The sequence below is a fragment of the Arachis duranensis genome, chromosome 9 (genome assembly GCF_000817695.3).
Source record: "Arachis duranensis cultivar V14167 chromosome 9, aradu.V14167.gnm2.J7QH, whole genome shotgun sequence".
In the NCBI taxonomy this organism is placed as follows: domain Eukaryota; kingdom Viridiplantae; phylum Streptophyta; class Magnoliopsida; order Fabales; family Fabaceae; genus Arachis; species Arachis duranensis.
Genome location: NC_029780.3, coordinates 103954944 through 103965654, shown reverse-complemented (window position 1 = coordinate 103965654; position 10711 = coordinate 103954944). Strand labels below are relative to the sequence as shown.

The window sequence follows — 10711 nt, the reverse complement described above, 5'->3', positions numbered from 1 at the left end:
CAATTTAATCTCTTCTAAAATAACATGTAAATTACCTTTCATTATGTGTCACATTGTAATTGGTCCTTATCTTAACCATAGTTAGGTTATTTTATAATTTATTATTCTTAAAATATCAAAGCTCCACTCCCGTTAATTGAAGCACATTCCACTCCTCCATTTTTTGTTCATCACTTTATCACCTAGATTCGGTCCTTTCAAGCACTGTTGCGTTCGTGAGAAGAAGCACCAAGGTCATCACCATCTACTGCCTTCCCACACAACCTCTATTTTTTTAGTGCATCATTCCTTAGTCACGTCGTTGAATTCCGTCCCCTATAACTTGTCCTTCCCAGTATAGCCAACGCTTCTTTTTGCCATGTATCACTGCTTATCCATATATTAATGGTTAATTTTAGTTATTAAATTTTTTTATTAAAAAAATATATCTTTATTTAATTACGTGATGGAACATATATTTATATGTAAATATAATATAATAAAATAAATCTATTCAAAGTATTTAAAAGTATAATTAAAATTATGAACATACAAATATAATAATAAAATTTGTACTCCAAACAAATAAACATATTTTTTTATCATACATATATTATTTAAAAAATAAATATATCATTAAAATTAATAACAGAAATTTAAAATAATAAAATTTAACTTTCTTACCGTATTTTTTATAGTATTCTTCTCTAATATAATACAAAAAATAATTTTTCATAAAAATAATTTGTTTAATTTTTAATTAATAATAGAAATTTAAAATAACTAAAAATTAAAAAAATAAAAATACTATAAAAAATACAGTAAAAAAGTTAAATTTTATTATTTTAAATTTCTGTTATTAATTTTAATAATATATTTATTTTTTAAATAATATATGTATGATAAAAAAATATGTTTATTTGTTTGGAGTATAAATTTTATTATTATATTTATATGTTCATGATTTTAATTATACTTTTAAATACTTTGAATAGATTTATTTTATTATATTATATTTTACATATAAATATATGTTCCATCACGTAATTAAATAAAGATATGTTTTTTTAATAAAAAAATTTAATAACCAAATTAACCATTAATTATGTGGGTAAGCAGTGATTCACGCGAAAAAGAGGCACTGACTATACTATACTGGGAAGAGAGGTTGTGGGAAGAGAGGTTGTGTAGGAGGGCATGGCGATAAAGTTAGCGCTTCTCGTCACGAACGCGATGGTGCTTAGAAGGACCAAATTTACGTGATGAAGTGATAAACAAAGAATGGAGGAGTGGAATGTGCTTCAATGAACGGGAGTGGAGCTTTGATATTTTAAGAATAATAAATTATAAAATCACCCAACTATGGTTAAGATAAGAACCAATTACAATGTAACACATAATGAAGGGTAATTTACATATCATTTTAGAGGGGGTTGGGTAATCAAACCAACCTGTGCAACCAAGAGGGGGGCCGTGGAAAGATATATGCCAGCTTAATATTAAGGACCAACAGGTAAGAGATATGATGATCAGGGGTCTGTCGATGGAGGTGGGAAATGGCAGAAACATTCGCTTTTGGGAGGATGCGTGGTTACAAGATGGCTCCTTGAAAGAATGTTTTCCAAGACTCTTCTCGGTTTCAAATCAACAAGGATCCGTAATAGGGGACTGTGGGTTCTGGGATGGGCTAGAGTGGGTGTGAAACTTCCAATGGAGGAGGGAACTCTTCCAATTGGAGTTAGAGTTGCTAAATCAATTACATGACCGGTTAAGGGTCGTGAGGTTATCACTTGATAGAGAGGATTCAGTGAGTTGGAAATTTGATAAAAATGGAGTGTTTTCTACTAATTCTTTTGTGCAGGTGCTACATAATGAGACGCTCCCAGCAGACATCACAAGATACAACTTCACAAGCTCCATATGGACAGGATTGGTTCCACCAAGAGTTGAACTCTTTGCTTGGTTTGTGCTAGTAGGAAGGGTAAATACGAAGGAGAGGCTGAGCAGACTTGGAATTATTAATCATCATGACAACATTTGTGTCTTGTGTAAAAAGAATATAGAATTTGTACATCATTTATTTTTTGCATGTGAGTTCACGTGGCAGGTATGGTGTGCTTGGCTGACATTTTCTGATAGAGCGTGGGTCATCCCAGGAACCACTAAAGAGTTCTATGAGAGCTGGATTGAAGCAACAGGTGGGAAGTCAGAGCAAAGAAAATGGCTGATAGGATTTTGTGCGGTTATTTGGAACATCTGGCTGGAGCGAAATAGCAGAGTCTTCCAGCAGGTAGAGACAAGTGTTGAAGGAATTAAGATCATGTCCTTCTTGAGCTACAAGGAGTGGTGTGGAGTTGATCCGTTTGGTTGTTGATGGCAATGCCGGAGATGACAACGGATACCAGCTTTTCAGTTATGTCTATCTTTATTTGGTTATCTTAGTTCCTTTGCTCCACTTTACTGTGTTGAGCCTCTTTTGTTCAAAAAAAAGAGGGGGTTGGGTAGCATACTCTCCGATGGATAAATTTTCGTGAATATCCATCCCAAGAGAATTGCTATTCCTAGATTGGATAATGTTTGAAGTGTTAGAATCCACAAAAAATAAAAAAAAAACTTATAATAATATATTCACATGTTTTTTAATTTGTTGCTAATTAACAAATATATATGACAGATTGCTATATACATAAATAACCAAATTTTCTAATTGACATTTCTATATATAACTTATGTTGACCATTGTTATCCCCCTCAAGTTGGCGCGTGTAAATTTTGAATGCCCAACTTGACTAAGAGTTTTCCAAATTGTTTCGTCCCGAAAGTCTTGGTGAAAATATCAGCTAGTTGGAGATGAGTAGGAACGTAAGAAGGTAATAGTCGATTGTGTATGATTTCATCCCAAACAAAATGACAGTCGACTTCGATGTGCTTGGTACGTTCGTGGAAGACTAGATTTTTAGCAATGTGAAGCGTCGCTTGACTGTCGTAGTGCAAGCGAATGGGAGCAGGATGCGACATGTGCAACGAGGACAGTATATCCTTTATCCATATTAATTCTCTAGTTGCCTTGGCCATTGAATGGTACTCAACTTCAGCAAAAGAGGCGGAGACCGTTTGTTGTTTCTGTGTTTTCCACGAGATAGGGGTGGTACCGAATTGAATGAACCACTCTGTAAGAGATCGGCGTGTTAGCGGACAGCCAGCCCAATCAGAATCACACCAACCATAGAATTGTAAATCATTTTCTTTAAGTAGAAGTATGCCCTGCCCCGGATGTCCCTTCAGATACCGAACAACCCGTAAAGCGGCGTGCCAATGTTCAGTACGTGGGTTCTGCATAAACTGGAAAAAAACATGAGCACTATAGGCGAGGTCAGGTCTGGTAAAGGACAAATATATGAGTCTTCCAACTAGGCGGCGATACATGCTAGGATCAGAGAGAACAGGGCCAGCAGCGGATGCCAAACGGTGATTTTCCTCACACAGAGTAGCTGCGGGCTTAGCAGCCAACAAACCTGCTTCAGTGATGATGTCCAAGGTATATTTTCGTTGGCACCGAAAAATTTCCTTGGAAGATCGGGCAACTTCAACCCCCAAAAAATATTTCAGGCGCCCTAAGTCTTTCATGTGAAAGCACTTGTGCAAGTACTGTTTGAATTTGTTAATTGCATCACCATTATTTCCTGCAATCACAAGGTCATTAACATACACCAAAATAACCAGGTGGACATCATTTTTACAGAGACTAAACAAGGAATGGTCTTTTTGTGATTGCTGGAAACCAAATCGAGTAAGGGTAGAGGATAACTTTGCAAACTAACAATGGAGAGCTTGTCGCAAGCCATAGATGGATTTTTGAAGTTTACACACTAAGCTTGGCTGAGACACTTGAAACCCGGGTAGGAGCTTCATGTACACATCTTCATTAAGGTCGCCATACAGAAAGGCGTTATGGACATCCATTTGGTGAAGTTCCCAATCCCGGCCTGTTGCAACAGCAAGAGTTGTTCAAATGGTCACCATCTTTGCCACCGGAGAGAACGTTTCATTGTAATCTAGTCCTTCCATTTGTTGATTTCCTAAGATGACCAACCGTGCTTTGAATCGCTCAACTAACCCATCAGAATTGTACTTAATTCGATAAACCCACTTACAACCATAAGCTTTCTTTCCTGGAGGAAGAGGTGTGAGCTTTCACGTGTTGTTAACTTCCGGTGCTTGAATTTCTTTGGACATGGCATCTCGCCATCGCGAATCTGTGATAGCTTGGGAGAAGGACCGAGGTTCTTGCTCGGCTTGTAATGAAGTAAGAAAAGTGCGGTGTTGGTCAAAGAAATTGTTACAATTCACAAAGTTTTGTATAGGATAGGACACACCTGAGAAAGTTAATGAAGTCAGATTCTGGACGGAGGGGCTCTTTTGGACAATGGCAGTGGTGACAAAGTTGCGCAGCTTGATGGAGGGCATTTTTACACGATGTCCACGGCCAAGGGGGGCTTCGGTTGCGACTGGTGGCAAATCAAAGATCGGCACCGTTTCCTCGACGTTGATTTTGGAAGGGATGACGACGTCCTCGTTTGGGTTGTCTCGGAGCTCATGTCCCCCTGTCTTGGATGTCATGAGCAATGGGTGAATGTTCTAGAGTCTCATTTTGATTCGGAGAAATAGGCTTAGTTGTGGGAGAAGTGGAAATTGACCTAAATGGAGTGTTCTCTTCAAAAACATGCTCCAGCATTGGGGGTCCAATTTGGTCAACTCGTGAGTTTGCTCTTTGGGCTTCATGAAAGGGAAACACACCTTCAATGAAATGGACATCACGAAAGACAAGAAAAACTTTCTTTTCCAAATCAAACAACTTCCATCCTTTTTGCCCAAATGGATACCCGACAAACACACATTTCCTACTTCGACTGTCAAATTTGTCATTTTTCCTACTTTGGTTATGAGCATAACACAAAGAACCAAAAACTCATAGGTGTTCATAACTGGGAACTCTTCCATGAATAATTTCATATGGGAATTTTTCTTTCAACACTAAGGACGGTGTGAGATTGATTAGGTGCCCGGCAGTTAAAACGCATTCTCCCCAAAACTCAATAGGGAGATTACCTTGGAATCGCAAGGACCGGGCAACATTTAGAATATACCTGTGCTTGCGCTCTACTCTTCCATTTTGTTGTGGAGTTCCGACACACGAAGTTTGATGAACCACTCCATGTTGCATAAAGTACTGCTTTAAACACATGAACTCTGTTCCATTATCGGATCGCACCATTTTGACGCATTTATTGTACTGTTTTTCAACCAAAACAAAGAAATTTTTCAACATAACAGACACTTCCGTCTTTTCTTTTAACAAATATATCCAAACAGTCCGTGAGCAATCATCCACAATGGTTAAGAAATATGAGGCTCCACATGATAACGGAGTTTTATAAGGCCCCCCACAAGTCACAATGAATCAAATAAAAAATACTCGAAGCATGACTATCACTTAATGAAAACTTATCTCTTGTTTGTTTGGATTTTTCACAAATTTCACAAATTTTATTCACCTCTTAGCTAGTACATTTGTCACTCATATTGGGGATCATTTGCACAATTTTAAATGATGGATGTCCCAATCTCTTATGCCATATAGTCAATTTATTTTCAACTTTGACATGACTTGCTTGAACCTTGCGCACACCACGATACTAATAGAGCCTATCCTTCCGTTCACTCGCTTCAATCATCTTCCTCAAAGTGCGGTCCTGCATAATACACAGCTTGTCAGTGAATTGTACAACACAGTTTTCTTCATCAGTCAATTGTGGAACAGAAAGCAAGTTGCATTTTAATTTTGGTACATAAAAAACATTTTTCAACTGAAGTCCTCCGTCAAGAAACACAGTTCCTTGTTTGCAAGCAAGCACCTGCTCACCGTCAGGCAGGCCCACTGGGCATCTTGAAATGGTCCTTTTTTCACACAAATTTTTCAAGGTACCTGTCATGTGGTTAGAAGCACCACTATCGATGATCCACAAATCCCAAATTTTTTACCAGTCATTTTCTCAGATTCAGCTGATTTTTGTTTGCTGATCATATCAACCAATACCTTCCATTGCTCACTAGTTAAACTTGTCATGTCAAGATTCTTTTCTTCTAGGTTATTCACACGAATTCCACTTCCTCCAGTACATGCCACATTAGCGCGTGTTTGAGCCCCTCGGTTGCGCATCCCTTGTCTTCCTGATCCTCTGCCAGTGCCTCTTCCTTCGTGCCTTGGCCGGTCACCCCACCATTCTGAGTAACCCATATTTGAATCATGCCTATTTTTACCGCACTTGGAACATGTCACGACCTTTTCTCCATGTTCACCTCCCCTTCTAGCCTTGTTGCCGACGCCTTGTTGCCGACATGCGCCGCAAGTCCCACAACTAGTCCCCTTTCATCCACCGACTTGGTGATTGTCTTCACCCTTTCCTCTTGAATTAACATCGCGTACACACAATTAAGCGAAGGTACAGAATCGGTTGCAAGGATACTCGACCTCACAGTGGCATAGCTGACATCATCAAGGCCCATGAGGAGTTGGTGAACCTTTTCTTCTTTCCTCCGCTTCTCAAGTTGAGAGCCAATTGAACACTTGCACCCACCACAGGTGCATTTGGAAATCTGGTCACAGTTTGCAAGTTCATCCCAAAGTATTTTCAACTTCCCATAGTACGCAGTCATGGACGCACCTTCTTATTTACACCTTGTCAAATATGCTTTCAACTGCTGTATTCGAGGTCCATTCACAACAGAGAAGCATTCTTTAATGTCCTCCCACAGCGTCTTCGCATTCTCTGCATACGCCACGGTGGTCCACAAGTTTGGCTCGATCGTATTCGAAATCCACGAAACAATCATGGATTGGACCGTCTACCAATCTTCAAGTTCAGGTGCATCCTTTCCTGGTTCTGTATGAGTCCCGTCAATGAATCTCCACTTTCTCCGAACTCGAAGAGAGATCTTCACCGCCCTCACCCATTCGTTATAATTTTTCCCATACAATTACACCTGCGTGATTATGTTTTCTGGATTATCACTTCCGTTGAGGTCATACGGCGAGTGAGTCTTCTTCTCATCTCCTCCTGAAGAGTGTGGTTTGTCTCCGATGGTCTTCTCTAGCTCTATCGCCATGATTTCTCAGGTCATCCTCTATTTTATGTATTTCTTAATCACAGCAAATCTTTTTCTAATATAACAGCTTAATTTGTTATTCTAATTTATTCCTACCAAAAATATATATGACAGATTACTATATACATAAATAATCAAACCTTCTAATTAACATTTCTATATATAACTTATGTTGACCGTTGTTACTAATGATTCTCATCACTATTTTTTAACGAGATTTATTTGTAATCATATTAAAAAATTAAATTACAATAACAATATAAATTAGGCCAATTTACAATATATTATATTTAAAATATTATTGTCTCCTATCCATATTATTTTATTTATTTATTACAGTCTAATTAAAAAATTATTTAATTAAAGTTAAAATCTATTTATAAATCTTTTAAAATATTATTATTTTTCTTTTGTTAACAACACAATAACTGCGGAAAACTACAAAATAATTTATTCATACTAAAAAGTATTAATGTATGGATATTTAAAACTTAATTTTTTACAAATAATATCATCTAATTTTGTATAAAATACAAATATAATACTCGTTAATAATAAAATTTCAAACACAAAATTAATATAAAAATGACAAATGATTTCAGTATATCACTAAAATTCAATATTTTAGTGGATCGATTTTTTCACGTGCAATTGAAGTGAAGCTATCTTTATGAAAAAAAAAAATTCGTATCCATTTAAATATTTTTTTAATATGACTGTAAATAAATAAACCTCGTTAAAAAATGATTATGAGAATCATTAGCAACGAATTTAAAAACACGTGGATCCATTATTAGTTTATTACAAACTTTTTCAGCTTTTGTGAGTCCCAATTCTTCAAGCCTTAATGCCTTATTATGCCCTTATCCCGTCTTGTTTTGTACGTTTCTGAATTCTTCCTCCTCTATTCGACATCTGTCCTTCCATACGTGTAGACAATTTGAAATCTACACCATAGCATTGCCCTAGAAAAAACATGTACATAAAAAGCCTCAATCAGGCATGAGGCATGAGCATGAAGAATAAGTAGAGCCTATTATTACCATCTCTAGCTAGGATCATGGTAATGTCTGCGCTACTGAAGTTCCTCTTCCCACCGCCGCCGTCTCTGGTGGTTTCAGCCTTGTCGGTGGTGAGCCTGGTGTCGCTGACGAACACGGGGTTCTCGGAAATGAGAGGGAAGCATCTGAACTATTCCAAATTCTGGAATGCCACCACCGGCGACTCTTCTAAACAGATCAAGCTGTCAAGCAGAGCCGGGATGCTGATGCTCTACACTCCCGCTTTTCTTGCCGGCGTCGTTTCGTTCTTCATCTTCCCTAACGAGGGGATCAGATCTACCCTCCTCCAATCTGCTGTAACCCTCCATTTCCTCAAGAGAGACTTAGAGGTAGTAATAATAATAACTAATAACTAATAACTAATAATAATTCGTAAAATACATTCAATTTTTTCGTTTTTAGGGTTTAGATGTCTAGCGAAAATCATGAATTTTCTATTTCGGAAACAAAAATATTTGTGTCTTGGTCAACGAAAGGGGTGAGAATGTGCGTGTCAAAGTTTGGACAGAAAGGATTAAAATCTAAAAGTTTCAAAGACTTATGAGTGCATTGAAATTCTCCAATTTATTATCTGTTTTATCTATTAATAGAGTTTCTACTAATTTGATCACCTATCTATGGAGGTCTTAGAGAGAGTTCTAGCCTTCTAGGGATGATTAGTATTAGGAAATAGGTCAAAGTATACTTGTATGCAATTAAGGTTTTTCTTCTCTTTTACTCTTCCAGTTTTTTTAGTCCCTCTTTTGTTTTTGAAATTAGTCTCTTGTTTACTTAAAAGTCAATTTAGAAATTAGGTTGGTAGGTTTTGTGGAGATTTCTTAGCAAGGATGAAAAGGGCATCGGTGATGAAAGTAGATTTTGACCCAACGGGAATTCTCCCCTCCCCCCTTCCCCCTTCTTTTTTCTCTTCTTCCTTTTGGTACATGACCCATAATTTTTAGTCCTAATGTCACGACTTTGAGAAGAGCTTTAATTTGTAGGGGTTAACTTTTTTTTGTTTCTTTGTGTATGGGTCTAATATGACGAGGTCTCATCAAAGGGGTAAGGCTAAGGCTCTCGTGCTAAGGTTAATTCCATCCCGGGGTCGAGTCTAAGACTTTTGGTAAATGGACTAAGGAATCAAAAATTGGTAACTATTACTATTGACTTGGAAATTGTGTGATTAATTTTCTTAGAATAAAAGAAATAACAGTTTGCTGTTTGGTTGGATATGAGTGATTATTGTTTAATATATATGTGTAATGCATTCTGTTTATGTTCTAATCTTCTGTTTCTCATAAATTTTAAGAAATGCTGTTTGATTGTGCTGTGTAGGTGTTGTTTGTCCACAAATATAGTGGCTACATGTATCTTGATTCTGCAATCCCCATCACTCTGAGTTATTTTATATCAGCTGCAACTATGACCTATAGTCAGCACCTAACGGTAACAGAGGGGCTTCCACAGCCACAAATTGATCTCATGTACCCTGGGGTTGCGGTGTTTCTCATTGGTATCGTTGGAAACTTCTACCACCATTACCTCCTTTCGAAACTGCGAGGGGAGGGCGAAAAGGAGTACAAGATTCCAAAGGGTGGCTTGTTTGGGCTTGTGATATGCCCACATTACCTCTTTGAGATTACTGTGTTCTATGGGATTTCAATGATTTCTCAGACTGTGTATTCATTGTGTTTTGCCATAGGCACCACTTTCTATTTGGTGGGCAGGAGCTATGCAACGAGGAAATGGTATCTCTCTAAGTTTGAAGATTTCCCTAAAAATGTTAAGGCTGTTATCCCATTTATCTTCTAAATGTTGCTAGGAACAGTTAATTCATAAATGAATTGCAGGTGTTATGTTGGGTACATTTAAGTTACACTCTCTTCTTGGCTTCCTTTTGGTATTCAGCACATGGCCTGTTCAAGGGTGTATTGTTAATTAGACATTCAAGGGAATTGACATGTTTTGTATTAGGTCTTAGTCATATATTTTGTATGTAAGTGAGGATGGCTCATCCTCTTTTGTACATTATTTCCCTTAGTAAAAATGCTTCTTTTTCTATTTGAAAAAATATATATTGCACCTACAACTAACCACCTTAAGTGTTAGGTGAATTTTCCAGACGATTAAGTTTACAACTTTGATTACAGCTACTGAAGAAAGTAAAGGGCATTCAAAAATACCGAAAGCTACTAATGCAAGTAACCAAATTTTATTGGATGCTATTTCCATGCTTTAGTTGTACTGCAGGCTTTGATTTTTCATGTTTATACAATGAAACATGAAGACACTACAGCACTGACTGATAACTGGTAAATTTGAAGATTCTTTCAAATAAAAGGTTCCTTAGGTAATTTGTGGAACCTTTTTCAGAAATAAACCGTGTTTTTCTGTTTAAATTCTTCTGAAAAGAAATAATTTGACTTCCCAAAGAATTTGTGGCTATTCTGTGCACTTCAATGTTGTTCGGTGAGAGGCTAACACGGTTGCTGATTGGTTGGTGAAGAAGGGTGTGCGCTCTCGTG

The 10711-nt window shown here is 37.2% G+C and overlaps 1 protein-coding gene across 2 annotated transcripts in view; it reads left to right on the top strand.

Moving 5' to 3' along the window:
* The window catches only part of LOC107466532 (uncharacterized), an 11639-nt gene extending 1378 nt beyond the window's left edge, over positions 1 to 10261 (top strand). Inside the window, exons 1-2 of one of the 2 annotated variants that reach the window (XM_016085516.3) lie at positions 7991 to 8536; positions 9522 to 10261. In XM_016085516.3, the coding sequence (XP_015941002.1) occupies positions 8207 to 8536; positions 9522 to 9998 (807 nt within the window). In that variant the 5' untranslated portion in view covers positions 7991 to 8206 and the 3' untranslated portion in view covers positions 9999 to 10261. Of the gene's footprint in view, positions 1 to 7990; positions 8537 to 9521 lie in introns of those variants that run through there. The other variant, XM_016085515.3, reaches the window with a different exon arrangement.
* Positions 10262 to 10711: the final 450 nt, after the last annotated feature.